This window comes from Nesoenas mayeri, assembly GCF_963082525.1.
Source record: "Nesoenas mayeri genome assembly, chromosome: 1".
In the NCBI taxonomy this organism is placed as follows: Eukaryota; Metazoa; Chordata; class Aves; order Columbiformes; family Columbidae; genus Nesoenas; species Nesoenas mayeri.
Genome location: NC_137541.1, coordinates 121,844,699 through 121,860,174, shown reverse-complemented (window position 1 = coordinate 121,860,174; position 15,476 = coordinate 121,844,699). Strand labels below are relative to the sequence as shown.

General features: G+C 39.3%; 1 protein-coding gene across 1 annotated transcript in view; it reads left to right on the top strand.

The window, feature by feature from the left end:
- DOP1B (DOP1 leucine zipper like protein B) overlaps window positions 1–10,571 on the top strand; it is a 49,754-nt gene extending 39,183 nt beyond the window's left edge. Inside the window, exons 27-37 of the mRNA XM_080341973.1 lie at window positions 386–527; window positions 924–1,006; window positions 1,237–1,346; window positions 4,239–4,385; window positions 4,819–4,880; window positions 6,169–6,297; window positions 6,786–6,922; window positions 7,267–7,322; window positions 7,804–7,953; window positions 8,437–8,566; window positions 9,221–10,571. Of these exons, the coding sequence (XP_080198099.1) occupies window positions 386–527; window positions 924–1,006; window positions 1,237–1,346; window positions 4,239–4,385; window positions 4,819–4,880; window positions 6,169–6,297; window positions 6,786–6,922; window positions 7,267–7,322; window positions 7,804–7,953; window positions 8,437–8,566; window positions 9,221–9,478 (1,404 nt within the window). The 3' untranslated portion in view covers window positions 9,479–10,571. The remainder of the gene's footprint in view (window positions 1–385; window positions 528–923; window positions 1,007–1,236; window positions 1,347–4,238; window positions 4,386–4,818; window positions 4,881–6,168; window positions 6,298–6,785; window positions 6,923–7,266; window positions 7,323–7,803; window positions 7,954–8,436; window positions 8,567–9,220) is intronic.
- The last annotated feature ends 4,905 nt before the right edge of the window (window positions 10,572–15,476 follow it).

Sequence of the window (15,476 nt, the reverse complement as noted above, 5' to 3'; positions counted from 1 at the left end):
CATTGGTATACCCTTTCAGAGGGGCTGAACAACTCAGATCATGTGTTTGACAGATGACAGCCAATGTGTAAAGCCTGGTAGGACAGATGCCAAATGGATACTAAGTTGATGGTTATGACTTGCATTGAAAATCATGACTAAAACCTCCTAAGCTAACTTCAAGGTTTTTCTGCTTCTCATTTTCTTGCCTGTTCTTATTTGAAGTGAACAGTAGTTACTTATCTTGAGAGCACAGACAGCTAAATTGGGGAAGCATTTATGTTTTGAAGAGATAAAAGTGCCTGCTTCCGATCCTCCTGACATGTACCATATAAAAATGACTTTGTTGGATTGGCCAACTGATGATAGCTTTCATCTGATACCACCTTATCTGGTTATGTTACAGGAAGTGACCCAAAAAATCTTGGAGGCTGTAGGGACTGTTGCTGGTTCTTCTCTTGAACAGACTAGCTGGCTGAGCCGGAACTTAGAAGTGAAAGCTCAGCCTCAGATTTTACCAGATGATTTCAACATTGAAGATGTGAATGGTAATGGGATTTTGTACGACCTTCTTCTGTTGTCTCTTCTGCTTAAGTCATTGAAGAGTACATGTTTGATAATCTGTAGATTGCATGAGACAAGAGTAATACAGATAAAAAGTAAAACAAAAAAAGTGCATTATCCTCCAATAACAATGTCAGCCTAAGCAAATTGGGTAAATATCTGCAGATTGTATATAATACAGAGGAAAACTTACTGCGGGTGCATGCAATACATGGGACAGGACAGCATGGGGCATGACATATGTCATTATGGCAACATGCCCAGAAGCATTTCACTGTGCTAGCAATTTGCAAATAACAGTTCTGTTTGGGAAGAAAATTAGGAAATAGCAAAATTTAAACATGTCTGAATGGAAAACTAAATGATTTTTCCTCTTTTAGATGCATCAGTGGCACCGTCTTCAATGGTTTCTGCCTCTGCTCCTTCAATATACAGTGTCCAAGCTCTTTCTCTCCTTGCAGAAGTAAGTAGGAACCAGTGTTGTAGTTGCTTCTCTCACCTGGGGGGTGGTTGTTTATTGACATTATTGAGCAGAGGAATACATTAGGTTTTCCTGGTAGATTAAATGATAGCTTAAATCTTTATTGAGGCATCCCATGTGCATATACATTCTATCCTGAAATATGGCATGCTTTCCCCTTTTGTCAGAAATACCAACTTGAGGTTTAAAGAGACATTCTTTTCATTTTTAAGGTTCTTGCTTCTCTTTTGGACATGGTTTACCGGAGCGACGAGAAGGAGAAAGCTGTGCCATTGATTTCACGTTTGCTTTATTATGTATTTCCTTATCTACGCAACCACAGGTGACTTCTCTCTCTGCACATGTGATTTTTCTTAAGTCTGATTTTTTTTCTAGCACACTGTCAGACCTTTTTAGCACACTGTAAGGCTTTTTCTTCTGTTTGTCCTCTGCCCTTTTTGCATTCTAATAAGGAACAAATTGTATTTCCCCCAGGAACTGAAACCTTTTGTTGTTTGAGCTTTGTGACAGCTGTTTCTGCTTAGCTGTGGGTGTTACATCCATCTGGATTTTCGACCCTTACTTAAAGCTCCCCTTTGTGTGTATGTTAGGTAATGGAGAGAGGCTGTGGGATGGGGCAGCAGAGCACTAGGCAGGTCACAAGACCCATCATAATGTAAGAAGAGTACAATATCTTCTTATATGCTGCCTAGTTTTTCAGCTAAAAGCATAGTTGTGGGAGAGATGGATGATATTCTCTCTCATATGAACAGTTTAACCTTTTTCCCCACAGGAACAGGAGGAAGGAGGGTTTCCTTTCCATCTTCCAGGGCCTTATCAGTTGGTCCTGGTTCCTCAAGCATCTCTCCCTGCTTTTCTCCCAGTGCTATTCACAGATTTCTTAGAAAGCAAATAACTCCTTTTTCTAGCAGCTCTCTGCCAAATGTCAGGAAGCAACCCTTCCCTTCTCTACTCACCACCAGTTCCATTTTCCTGAGTTGCAGCTGCTGCTGCTCTAGCAGGTATCCGGCTTTACCTCCTCCTGGCTGCTGCCTTTTGGCTACTACATTTTTCTGAGCAGACCAATCTATACTGAGGTGTGGGAGACCATCAGCCACAGCTTGCAAGGGAGTGGGGATTGTCTTGAGCATTACTTAGCTCACAGTCAAAACCACCTGCCAGTATAAAGAGCAAAAAATGGTATAGAGCAGGGGCATCAAACTCATTTTCACTGGAGGCCACATCAGTCTCGCAGTTGCCTTCGAAGGGCCGAATGTAATTTTAGGAATGTATAAATGTAGGAGTAGTTACACATGTAATAATGTATACATTTATACGTATAAATGAATATGAATGTATTTAGGAATGTATAAATGCAGGAGTAGTTACACATGTAATAATGTATACATTTATACATATAAATGAATATGAATGTATTTAGGAATGTATAAATACAGGAGTAGTTACACATGTAATAATGTATACATTTATATGTATAAATGAATATGAATGTATTTAGGAATGTATAAATGCAGGAGTAGTTACACATGTAATAACATATACATTTATACGTATAAATGAATATGAATGTATTTAGGAATGTACAAATGCAGGAGTAGTTACACATGTAATAACATATACATTTATACATTCCTAAAATTACATTCGGCCCTTCGAAGGCAACTGTGGGACTGATGTGGCCCCCAGTGAAAATGAGTTTGACACCCCTGGTGTAGAGAGTCAGGGAAGATATAACCAGACATACCAAAAAGGCATGATGAGTTGAGTGTCACTGGAAAGTGAGCATTAAAGCCAGCAAGACTCAGGGAGCAGCAGAGTTTGAAGACACTTCTCTGCTACCTCTCAAGGGAGATATATTAAAAATGATGCAGAGAAATTTGGAGAAGCTATTATTTTCTATTCATTATATCTGTGCATTTTCCGTTTTATCTATTACAATGTTTTCTGCCTACTTCACCCCTAACCAAGTCAGTCAGATTCTTGATGTATGGAGTGTGTGTCACTCTTGTTGACCAGGGCACATAGCATTGTGCGCATGCATGCAGTGCCCTCACTATTTGCAGCAGATATGGAAAACCCTGCAAACAACCACCCCTGAAACTGTTCCTGGAAACACTGGCATCATACTGCTGTGCTTGGCATGCTGCGAGCCAATGGCTACAAGCCAAACACTCGTTCCATCTCTGCCCCATATGTGGAAACACAGTTAAAATTGTCGTGGACACCACTGCTGTCAGGATGTCCCTGTGAACTGGGGCAGGGGATAAATTATGACTTTTGCAATGCAAGTGGAAATCTGAACACCAAGAGTCAGCCAGCTTTTTATTTCTTGCAAAAAGATACTGCTATGCCCTTTGGTCTGAGGCTGATGGTTCAAAAGACATGGGTATCAGAGTCCTGATGAAGTTGCTTAGATGCCTAGAGATGTCCCCTGATGGTTCTCCAGTGTCGGCTTGGCCAGATGTTCTTGTGATCTGTGTAGCCATAACCATAACAAGATGATCACTGGTTAAGAATGTGGAGCCCTCATCAAGCCTGGCTTGATGGACTGTATGATTTTCATGTCACTCATACATGCTGCTCAGCGGTTGGACTATAACCTCCAAGACTGTCTTCATGCCACTGTCCTCCCCAGATTGGCAGGAGTTTGGTTGCAGGGCTCAACAAAAAGGCAGTAGCCTCCCCCCACCCACCTTGAAAACACAGGGGCTGCTGAAGCCTTCTGTGAAGTTGTGGTGCCAGCTCGCAACAGAAGACCTTGACAGCATCCCTTCTCAACCAAAAGTCATCTTCCTGTCATCTGAGCATCACCTCCCCAGCTTGAAACCTTCATTCAGCCTTGGGCAAAGCAGTTACCCTAGCAAGGACTCATAGCAGGGCACTGTTTGGCCTCTGTGTCCTCAGTGAAACTCAGGTGTCAGAGGACAAGCATTAGTTCATGACAGGTCCCTTTGTCTTGAGCCCAACATTCCTTCTCTACTGTGCCTTGCAGAACATGATGTCCAAATTTGGAATGGGATGGTGGGGCAGCACAAGGAGAAAAAGTCTCAAGTGTGAGATTTTTATTCAGGTGATGATGACATGAGAACTGACACATGAGTTCTGGGGAACCCTGGAGTTTATTCTCTGGTTACGTAAACTTGACTTTAAATATATATGTGTGTATATATATATATATATATATATATTTATCATTATTGTTCTCTTCCCTCAGTGCCTACAATATTCCTAGTTTTCGTGCTGGTGCTCAGTTGCTCAGCTCATTGAGTGGATACGCCTATACCAAGCGAGCCTGGAAGAAAGAAGTTCTAGAGTTGTATATGGATCCAGCTTTTTTCCAGATGGACACTTCATGCACTCAGTAAGACATGAGACTGTAGCACTCCAAGATTCTATTCTGAATTTGCAAAGAAAGGCTTTAAAGGAGAATGGCTGATACTGGGAAGAAAATTATGTTTAGTATTGCCTTACAGAATGTAATAATGTTAAAAATGAGTCTCAACCACTAATTCTACTATATGCATTATGAGCACTTAAGTTTTCATTATAGTGCATAAGATTAAACTTGTCTTATGCTGATACTGCCCTTAGTGATTAGGGAGCTGCACACAGTAGAGCTGGAGAACCTAGAATGCAATATATGTTAAACCAGATGAGACTCTGCGTATTGAATACAATTTAGAAACTGTTTCCTTGTACAAAATGTTTGACCAAAATCTTTTGAGGTGTGAATCTATACAAAGCTTTCTCTGGTTACCTAACTGGTTATCTAATTCTTTCTATATCTTGTTCAGTTGGAGATCCATTATTGATCATCTTCTAACACATGAGAAAACTATGTTTAAAGATTTGATGAGTAAGTATCAGCTGCTGATAACTTATTTCTACTATACTGTTAACTTATTAAAAGCTGTGCTAAGTTAATTCTGTATTTTGGTCTTGTGTAAAGCACACCATAAATATTTTTGGTGTAGAAGTGCTAGTGTTGGACTATACATTTTGCCATAATTTTGAATTGCTGAAGTGTGACTTTTTGCAGCTGTTTCCTGTGGAGACTTTGGCTGGCTTTGCAGGTGTCTGTGTCCTGGCATTGAGCTGTGTGGGGTCCCGATCCACCACCAGATTCAGGATAGGGGATCATTTTGATCTCAAGAGTGATATCAAGACACAAACAAGGTCAAATATTGTCAATCAGGTCATCTTTTATTGACTGGTAGCATAAGTGACAGAGCTAAAGTGGAAGCAGGAAGTGGTGGGGGAAAATCAAAGGATTTGGAAGAATAAGCAAGATAGATTCACCACCATGATGATCACATCAGGTTCAACAGTGTCCCGTCGACTGGAGTGTGGTCTTCTAGGTGTCCAGGTGTTGCTGGTGGTGAGTGCACAGCGCCAGTGGTGAAAGCACATAGCTAACAGGGCTTGCTGCTCTTATATAGCAGTTCAGGAGAGCTGGTTGTCACGTACCAGGCCTGTTTTTGCAGACACAGCTGATAAAGCTGGTAACATAGCTGGTTTTGAGTTTGGTCTTGGGTTCACTCTTGACTTCCTCTCTTTCTGCCTCTGCTGACAGATCACTTTTGCAGCGCTGGTAGGTGGGCTTTGCTAAGTTTGGAGCAAGTTGCTTGCAGTGGTACGAGATCTCAGTACTGTTGCAAGACTCTGCCTTTGTTCTCTTTAGCAGGGTTAGGCAAGGTTGGCTGAGACATTACGTATCCTTGCAGTTAGGCTTTTTATGGCAAGTTTTGAGACATATCTTTGTGACATGTCCTTGTAATTAGTTTCTAATATTATTAGCCTCTTATGAGCTGTAGGAATGTGGTGCACCGGTACAGCAAACCTTTGAGCAATATGCTTTGACCTCTAATTCAAGCTTGAGGAGAGTGTAGACAAATAAGTCCTGGGGAAAAGGGTGGGATAGGACCTGTTACGTTTGCCTAGAGCTTCAAAAGAAAAAACAGCTTTAGTCTCTTCTTCAGATCTTCTAAAAGAGTAGCTGAAGGTTTACAATGCAAGAACTAATTCACTAATCAGTAGACCCAAAGAGAAGTTTTCATTTTAAAAGATTTCATGATATAAGAATTATTTTCAGCCCAAATCCCAAGAAGTGTTTACATCGCAGATAATTCTTATCTCTGTTACAGATATGCAGAGCAGCGCCTTAAAACTGTACCCAAGCTTTGAGCAAAAAGCAATGTTGTTAAAGCGGCAAGCTTTTGCTGTCTTCAGCGGAGAGGTTGATCAGTATCATCTCTATCTTCCCTTAATACAAGGTAAGATCTGTAATTTCACCTGCCTTTTTTTTTCAGCTGTAACACATACAGCAATTGTGTAAGAAAGGAATGTCACCTATTTTCCAACATGTACTTTCATTTGCTAAGTTTTTACAAAATTTATTATGCTGTGTATCTCCAAATTCTAACAAACAGATGATCTCATTAAGAGGGTGACAGGAATCTGGGTTCCAAAGCCTTTGGTCTGGAAATATACCTGGAAATATGATTATCCTGTGGCAATCTTCCAGCCACTCTTAAGCTGTTGATGTTCTCCTTAAATGTCAGTTTTGACAAAATTTTGTCCAATATAAAACTACCATGTCTTCAGACTTTTTCTGAATCTGAATTTTGTTAATAGAGTGCAAGGGACTCAACATAAAACTGATGATAAAGCACAAATTTTGTTTTGCGACCTTCTACATTTTTTATTTCTAAAAACAACACATTCAGGAAAATACTACTATTTTTTTTAATGTTTATTTCAGAACGACTGACTGAGAACCTCCGTGTCGGGCAGACTTCTATAGTTGCCGCACAGATGTTTCTCTTCTTCAGAGTTCTTTTGTTAAGGATTTCTCCTCAGCATCTAACCTCATTGTGGCCAATTATGGTAACTGAATTGGTAAGGAATAAGTAGTAATTTGAAACTAATTAGTGTGTGTTTTTTACCTTTTCACATTTTTCTTCCTCCCAAATACACCTGCTGTTTGAAAAAAGAAATGTTTTCATAGTTTCACGTTAGTCTGATAATTTGGGAAAAGAATTAGCATTGTAATTAGGAAATACCTTTTTGATTCATTTTGTTGTTGTTGCCAATGTAATCTCTTGCATGATTTGTTAATTCATTGCAAGACATAAAGGTAAACTGAGAGTCTGTCATTCCTTATACTATGTGAAGCGTATCTTTTTTGTGATTGATTTGTATGAATGTTTCAGCATCCCCATAAATAATTTATTTCTTTAAAGATTCAGACGTTTCTACAGCTGGAAGAAGATTTAACTGAGGAAGATGAACCATCGAAGTAAGTATTACCATTTGTCTGATAGAGAACTTGTGAAAGCTGGTAACAATTGTGCTTGTTCTGTATCTGCAAATCTTTATGTATTTAATTCTCTGGGATGGGGAGAAGACAACAGGACTTTTTGTTATTTAGCTTGTGTATTTCTAGTACTGATAAATCACAGTTTAGAATTTTTGTCAGCAGCTAAAACAGTGAAATGTTCAAAAGACATAAGTACTACTCAGTTGCATACAAAAATAGAAGAGATGCTAAGTCGGCATTTGAATATTTTAACATATTGACATTGTTTCTGAATATTTTAGATTACTTTTTCTTCTAACAGCCTTTTATAGTGATCACAGTGCTAATATAGAATAGCAATAGTTTTTATTGCACACAGGTGTAAGTGCTCATTTGTGTAAATGCATACATTTCTCTTGAATGAAAAACATTTAGTGCATTTATGTTTTAATGGTACATTTCTTAATTGTAACTAACACAGGAGCAACAGCAAAGTAAGCAAACAGAAAGCCTCAGGTGATGGCAGTGGATCTGATATACAGCAGAATGAGCTGTCCTTGTACTTATCAGCTTGTAAGTTTTTGGACACAGCACTTTCATTTCCACCTGACAGGATGCAGTTATTTCAAATGTGAGTCCTCTAATTACTTGCCTGTTCTCCAACTTGTTACCATTCTTATCCTTTGAAGCAATTCCAGATCTATTTTCTTCTAAACTTAATTTTGCCATCAGTTCCTTTTACAAGCGCAGATGTTGATACTCAGACAAATGTAATCTGGGATATTTGTAAAAACAATTGGTCTTGTCAGTGTAGGAGAATTTCACCATCCTCATTAGGAGGTTCTCTAACTTGGAAAAACTGGAAGAAGAGAAACATGGAGACTGTTCTTTGTTTTCACTTTGCACACACTTGGAAATTTTTTGAAGCCAGTTGCATTTAAATACTGACATGATAGAAATGACCTTGATCATTAAGTTTGGCTCTAGTAATAGCACAAAATTATAGTTATGACAGCTCTACCTGTAAACAAACCCGTGCTCTACTAAATTCTGTATGATGCAAACAAGGATTTTTTTCTACCTGTCTTCTTATCAAGTAATCCATTTGTTTCAGGTACAAATGGGCATTTGTCCCAGAGGTGGACACAGAGTCATCTACTGTGACCTCTCATCTGGTAGAAAATCATCAGGAATGTAAACCACACGTTCTAAGAATCATGGATTTGCTGAAGATGAAATATGGGGTAAAGAAAGAATGCTTCACTTGAATCTTTTTTTTAATACATTAACTTACTTTTATAAGCAAGTGACAAGATTTTAAGTTAGGCAAGAGGTTTTTAGATATTCTAGTAAGATTCATGGGGCTTTTAAAAATTGTATGCCTGCTTTCATACATATGTCTTGAAGATGTCAGATTGATTTTGAGTGAGGGAACAATAGGCAGTTTTTCTATGTTCCCTTAAATGTGCCCACAACCACCTAGTTAAAACTATTTGTCTCAGACAGGATCGGTATTTATTAAAACTACCATGCCGTACTTTGTCCAAAAAAGTTTATCGTAGTAGCCTTTTAAATTATCATTAAGGTTTAATATTAATTATTCCAGAAAAGGAAATATGTCAAAGGTATCTCTCTATTCTATTTTTGTTTGATATCTGATTCTGAAAGCTAGTCCGAATTTGTTGTGTTCTGAACTTGGGACACTTTTGTTTAATGGAACCTTTAATCCAAACACAGAAATAACTCAGGATACCATCTATACAATTTATATTGTGATTCACTTGTAGGCTGCAGATCTCTTACTATGAAAAAAGTGTATACTACAGGGCTCAGACAAGCCACAACAACATTTTGTTTAATGCAAAACTCCTAGTAAATCTCGATTTGTTTGCTTACAGGAAACAAACAACACTGAGGGAATTTCCAAGAAGCACAAACATCCTCTTTTGAACTGCCGCTCCATATCGAGCATCACCCAGCTTATGCCCTTCTTCAAGACTCTGTGTTGTGCATTCACGGGAAATGGGAGCGAGTCCCAGAATTCACACACTGCTGCATCTCTCTCTGTGGACTATGTGAACAGTAACAGCATAAAGATCTTGCAACAGCTTGAAGAGAGTGTTGAATGTGACTTCCTTGAAAACATGGAAAGTTAAGCTACACATCGGACATTTGGCTCATGATGAATAAATAGAAAAAAAAGGGAAAACTTTACTGCAATTCTTCTCTTTTTACCCCCGTTTTGAAACTACGTTTTGGGTTTTCTTCCTGCTTTTGTGGAATGGTCTCCTAAGCTGGTGTTAAAGAGCAGGAGTCTTCAGTTCCTGGGCGGGGGGGGAAAGTATGGTTTAGTGGTAATTTATCATAGTTCCTGTATTCTTTTACTTTTTTTTCAATGTGAAGGATTAAAGACATTTTGTAAATAAAGGAAGAATATTTTTGACTTGGTGAAAGTAGCAACTCTACCATTTATCAGGTAGCCTCTCAAGTAAGTATTTTCAACTGCTTTTGGAACTGTGTTCTGAAAGTAAATTTAAGAAAAAGCTAATATTGCATGTCAGTGTACAATCAGTTTGCAGATAAGTCATTGCCTGAGATTAAACTAGCTTCTACTTCTCCTTTCTTTAACTTGTGCTAAAAAACTTCTAAACAAATCACCTAAATTTCAAACAGACTTATTTTATAAGTCTTAACATTGTGGAAATAACTGCAGCCTTACCATGTTTGTAATTTCAACTCTGTACTATAATAGTATTCTTCAGGATTAGTGATTCCTAAATAAAAGACAAACACATGCATAAAAGGCAAACTTATACAGTAACATTTTATAATTTACATTAATTGAGGGGGTTTTATTTTAATTAATTGACTAAAAGGATCCTAATTAAGTTTTTAAAATTAAAAAACTGTTCTTTCAGTGACTAAGGTCACTTTGCAACTTCTGACATGCAACCAAATGAAGACAATTCCATAAAAATATAAATTGCTGTATACCATCAGCCTAATTGAAATTAAAGGATTTTTTTTTTTTTAAAGACCACTTTTTATACAAATGAATGTATTTGGCTGTTTCCAGGTGTTAAAAGAGAGGTAGGGAGGTCATCACAGTGCCATGACTACAGTGACGTTCAAGGTGCAGCTGATTTCAGAACTGCATTTCTACCACCACCCAGGATCTGGGAGAGAGAGATTAGTTCTATCACCAAACAGCACAGGTGCATGTCTGAGGGACACTGCTGGCAGCCAGTGGATAAGCACTATTGTAGCAACAGGTACCACAAAAGGCTTAGTAGAACATTTTTTAAGTGAGGAGGTGGACTCCATTGAGTGTTCACATTTAGTGGATTACCTGACTGAATCTGCAGTGCTGATTTGTCTTGGAGGGGAAGTTTATAATATTTTTCATGGTGAAAAGTTTTGCCTGTTCTTTTTTTTTTTTAAAAAAAAACACCTTTACCTCCAGAGAAATTGGTTTTGTAAGATATACCTGCAGACCAGTGCATGCTACTTGTGTTATTTGGAATATCGCAACTGAGGTATATGTGCTGGTTATTGGATTTCACCACTCTTGTTTTTGCTAAATAAAAAAGGACATTGAAAATGTATGCTTTAATGTCACCAGGTTATGAGGTCAGGGATTTATTTTTATTCCAAACTTGCACAGAAGGCTATTCTGCAGTGTTTTTTACCTTTAGATATATGAAGTTTTCATCTTTGGATTATAAACTAAAATAATGAAACGCTGAACAGTATGCTTTACTATGATAGTGCTGTAATGCTCTATGAAGATAATACTATAATAGGCTTATGCTAAACTTAAATAGCTTATGTGCATTTTTACAGTAAAGGAAAGTGATAGATGGAAGTGTAATATTGTGTAGTCACTAAGAATGTGAATTATTTGCATTAATTTATTACTGATCTTTGCTATTGGAATGCGCACAAGTAAAAAGTTATCCTTTTAAACCATTATTGAAAATTGGAGCAGGATATTTTTTAAATGTTTGTGTTTGTTACTTACATATCTTCAGTAATTTGTAAAGAGAAAATTGCTAATACTCAGGATGATTTGATAGTTTTACTTTCAGCTTTCTGGTGGTTACATTCTGTACATGGATATTTCTCTTAAAATCCTGATGAGATGCTGTTAAATGGGCCATTAAAATCTAAGACAACTTTTTGCCATCAAACCTTTTGTTTTAAATTCTCCCATTAGCTACAAACCTGTGTTTTCACATAGTTTCCTCACTAACTGGAGGTGGTGAACCAGTAAATTAGATGGAGGGTTTTGTCATCCCTCCTCATGGAAGGGAATGTCCTGTTCTGGCTGCCTGTACTTCAGATGTGATGGGGATCTGACATCTGTCAGTTCCCCCCAGCTGTGGCGGTGAACATTAAAAAGAGAAGCCGTGACTTGGTCTGTGTAACTCTCTAACTTCTAAGATGATATTACCTTCCTCAAAAATACCACTTGCTTCTAACTCCTGCCTTTTTATGCACATTTACCTTTGTCCGGTGGTTCTGCAGATGGCTGCTTTAAATGGCCTCAGATATTTACAACTTGCAGAATCTTTTAACTGAAGCAGAATCTAATTCTTAATAAGAAAAGTTCTTTAAAATTTACTATATAAGCAGATCTATCATTATAAATAGGGTTTGAATAAGGAGGAAAAGCCTCTAACTAATAAAGTCTTACCTGGGTGGTGAAGTGGCACAGCTACATAGGCCTAAAGGTATCTCTAACAGTGTAGTTTTATTATTTTTCTATATGGGAATAACTGTAGTCATTTTACTTCTTATGCTACTGCTGTTAAATCCACATAAAGGAGGGTTGTACTGCTCTAACACTGGTACTGCCAAAGCAGAATAACTTAATTGTAGATGAATCTGAAAAACTTTTGCCTAGAACTCAGTATCATGAACAGGAGAGAAAATTCTCTTGCTTTGCTGTGCTTGTTTTCAGAATAAGCAAGCTTGGCTTTCTCTTATGGATACTTCAGCTTTGAGATGGCATAGCAACCATGCATGATACATGGAGACATATTTAAATATTCAAAAGGATTTCATTTTTCTGAAGGGAAAATAATATTAGGTGCAATCAAGGTAACTGCCAAAAAACAGCAGAACTTGAAATATGGAGCATTAAGTGATGGTTAAATGTATTCAATACTATGTTTGAATGTAATTCTTGTAGTTAATATTAAATGTTATTTTGAAATACCTTTTCAAATGCCATTCTCATTTTTCAGACTACTTTTACTGCTCACTCACCAGCTTTATCTGATTCTGTAAAAGCTCTCAAATGCAATTTCAATGGGCAAGGGCTCTGTACAGAATTCTATAGACCTCCGTTTGGATCCCAGCAGCATTGGCTGAGTACTAGTCTGTGCTGCCCCTTACTCTTGCCTAGGGAAAGACACCACCACCACCCCCCTAATCCTCTCATCATGAGCCCCTGCTGCTGCAGTCTGTACATCCCTGTTTTGCATTCCTGAACTTTCCGCCCTGGGATCCCAGTCCTGTGGGACAAGTTTTCAGGATTTGTGTGTCTGGAAGAACTGCATGGAACAGATGGAGAAAGCTGCTGCTGCAGCATCAGGGGATTGTTGATGGACTGGCAGGCAGCACCGGTACAGAGGGAGCACCTCTCTCTGGGAAATTAGGGGCTGCTGTTGGATAACACTGTCTCTGTGTGCCAGAGCTTCCCAGGCTTCAGACTGTACACTTTTATATGTTCAGCGCCAATGCCCTGCAAGTGCTGCCTTGTCATTTGGAAGAAAACTCTTTCCTACAACCAAGCTTGAAAATCTAAGGCCCAGAGAAGTATGGTTTCAATGACTTTGTGAAAGCTGCTTTCCAGATTTTATCCTTTCTCTGTAGTCTATACACCTTTTGTAATGTTGAGTGATGTATCTTGCACCTCAGAAGATGCTAATCATAGAATCATTTAGGTTGATATTTGATTACATTGCATATGTTGAAAATCACCGATATATGCTGTATGTATGCAGGGAAATAACTGTAGCTTAGCAGCTAGTAATACTAAAGCACTGAAATCCTCTTGAGTGTCTGCTTCAAGAACAGCAGGGTTGGCGATTGGCATTTGGCAGTAACAGCAAACCTCCATCTTTTGCAATTACTGTCCCAGTGCAGCTCCCCTACTAAAATACTGCTGATCAGTTCCCAGAGCTTGAGGTGAGGCCAAGGGCAGCGGTGATTGCTCAGCAGATCAAGTCATGAGATCTCATCTCTGCAAACAGATCAAAGGAATGGAGCGAGCAGGCAGATGGAAAAAAATGATTGATCAAAACTGATGGTGCTTCCAGATAGAGGCTGAGGTATGTTTTCCATTATAATTGCCCGAGCAGAGGCATCTATGCAGGCATGATGCATTCCTTGCAACCCCAATACTGTCATTAGTCCCATTTATGTTGGTGGGCAGGGCTGTGAGGGCCCACCTTGGGGTGGGGGGAAGAATAAGGCTTTTGTTGAGGATAGCAGGGGAAAGCATTTTCCTCAATGTCTGTTCAAGGCTGCTCCTCTAGTGAAGAGTAAGTGACCTGGAAAGGTTCAGTCACCATAAATTATCTCCGACTTTTTATTTCATCTTGCCATGTGTACCTACGTTTCTGGGTGTTTGGTTTGGGTTTTTTTTCCTATCCGTCTACCACCAAAATCACAGCTCCCCTCCAGCTGTAGAAATCTGAGATTACAGAATGAAAATTTGTGAGGGCAACAAAAGCAGGTGTAGAGTAGCACATACTAAGCTTGTAATAGGCACCAGGGAGCTTCGCAGCTATAAATGCATGTAAAGCACTTGGGTTTTTAAAGTCCTCTGGGAAGAAAATTGATAATCTGGACTTAAGGTAAGTAATGGTCACGGTCCATTTGGTGATGGACTCGTGATGATTTGTTTACCTTGATCTTGAAGCACAAAATTGAGGCAACCAAAATGCCAAGGGGTTATAATTCAATCAAACAGTGTTACTTTATTATTTTGCCCATAAAGCAGCATGTGATAGAGAAAGTGGAGAAAAAAGAAAAGAAAAAAAGAAAAGAAAAAAGAAAAGAAAAAAGAAAAGAAAAAAGAAAAGAAAAAAGAAAAGAAAAAAGAAAAGAAAAAAGAAAAGGGGGAAAGAAGGTTGGCTACCACCAAACGAGTCCCAAAGGTCTCAGGTCCTGAACAGTGTCCTGCCAGTCCTTGTGGTGATCCATGATCCTTTGGTGGGGAGATCTCAATGATGTCGTTGGGAATCATCTTTTATGCTTCTTCACCCCGCCTTGCTCCCATGGATTGAGGCCAATCTCTGCCTTTGTTTCGCAATCCAGGCTTAACTGCGCAGGCCCAAAGAGTCCCCACGTTGCTTGCCAGAACCTGTCTGCGCCTGCGCTGCCTCGCGTTCAGGAGGTCTCTTACTGGTCCGTTGGGTGACCTCAAGACCCTCTGCGAGCCTCCGTGCATGCCCTTCTTCGTTGGCCTTAGTAACAGGGAGGAGGTAGGGGCAAGTTTGGCTGAAGCAGCAGGTGAAATCCATCTTCTGGACAGCAGCTATTGTTACCTGTAGCCGCAGCTCAGAGAGACCTGTACAACACAATTCTTTTCCTCAGGCCTGTCTCCAAGTCCTTGTACAATTCTCTCTCTCAGGGCATCCGTTCTCCAAGTCCCCAATGGTGATGTTCAGGCAAATACTGCTCTTCAGACTGATTCTGACACATGCACAGCTCAAAATATGTCTCAGCTGTTACTGTGGCCTTTCAGTAATTAAAGGAGGCCAGAAGAAAGATGGGGACATACTTTTTAGCAGGGCCTGTTGCAACAGGACAAGGGGTAATGCTGTTAAACTAAAGGAAGATTCAGGCTAGACACGAGGAAGAAATTTTTTCCAATGAGGGTGGTGAAACAGTGGCCCAGGTTGCCCAGAGAGGTGGTGGATGCCCCATCCCTGGAGACATTCCAGGCCAGGCTGGACGGGGCTCTGAGCACCCTGATCGATTTGCAGATGTCCCTGCTCAGTGCAGAGTATTGGACTAGATGGGCTTTGAAGGTCCTTTCCAACCCAAACTATTCTATGATTCTATGAAATGCAATGAAACACCTGAGGAATTAAGTTCTGCAAGTAAATAGCACGTGAAACATGAACTCTGGCCTCTGCT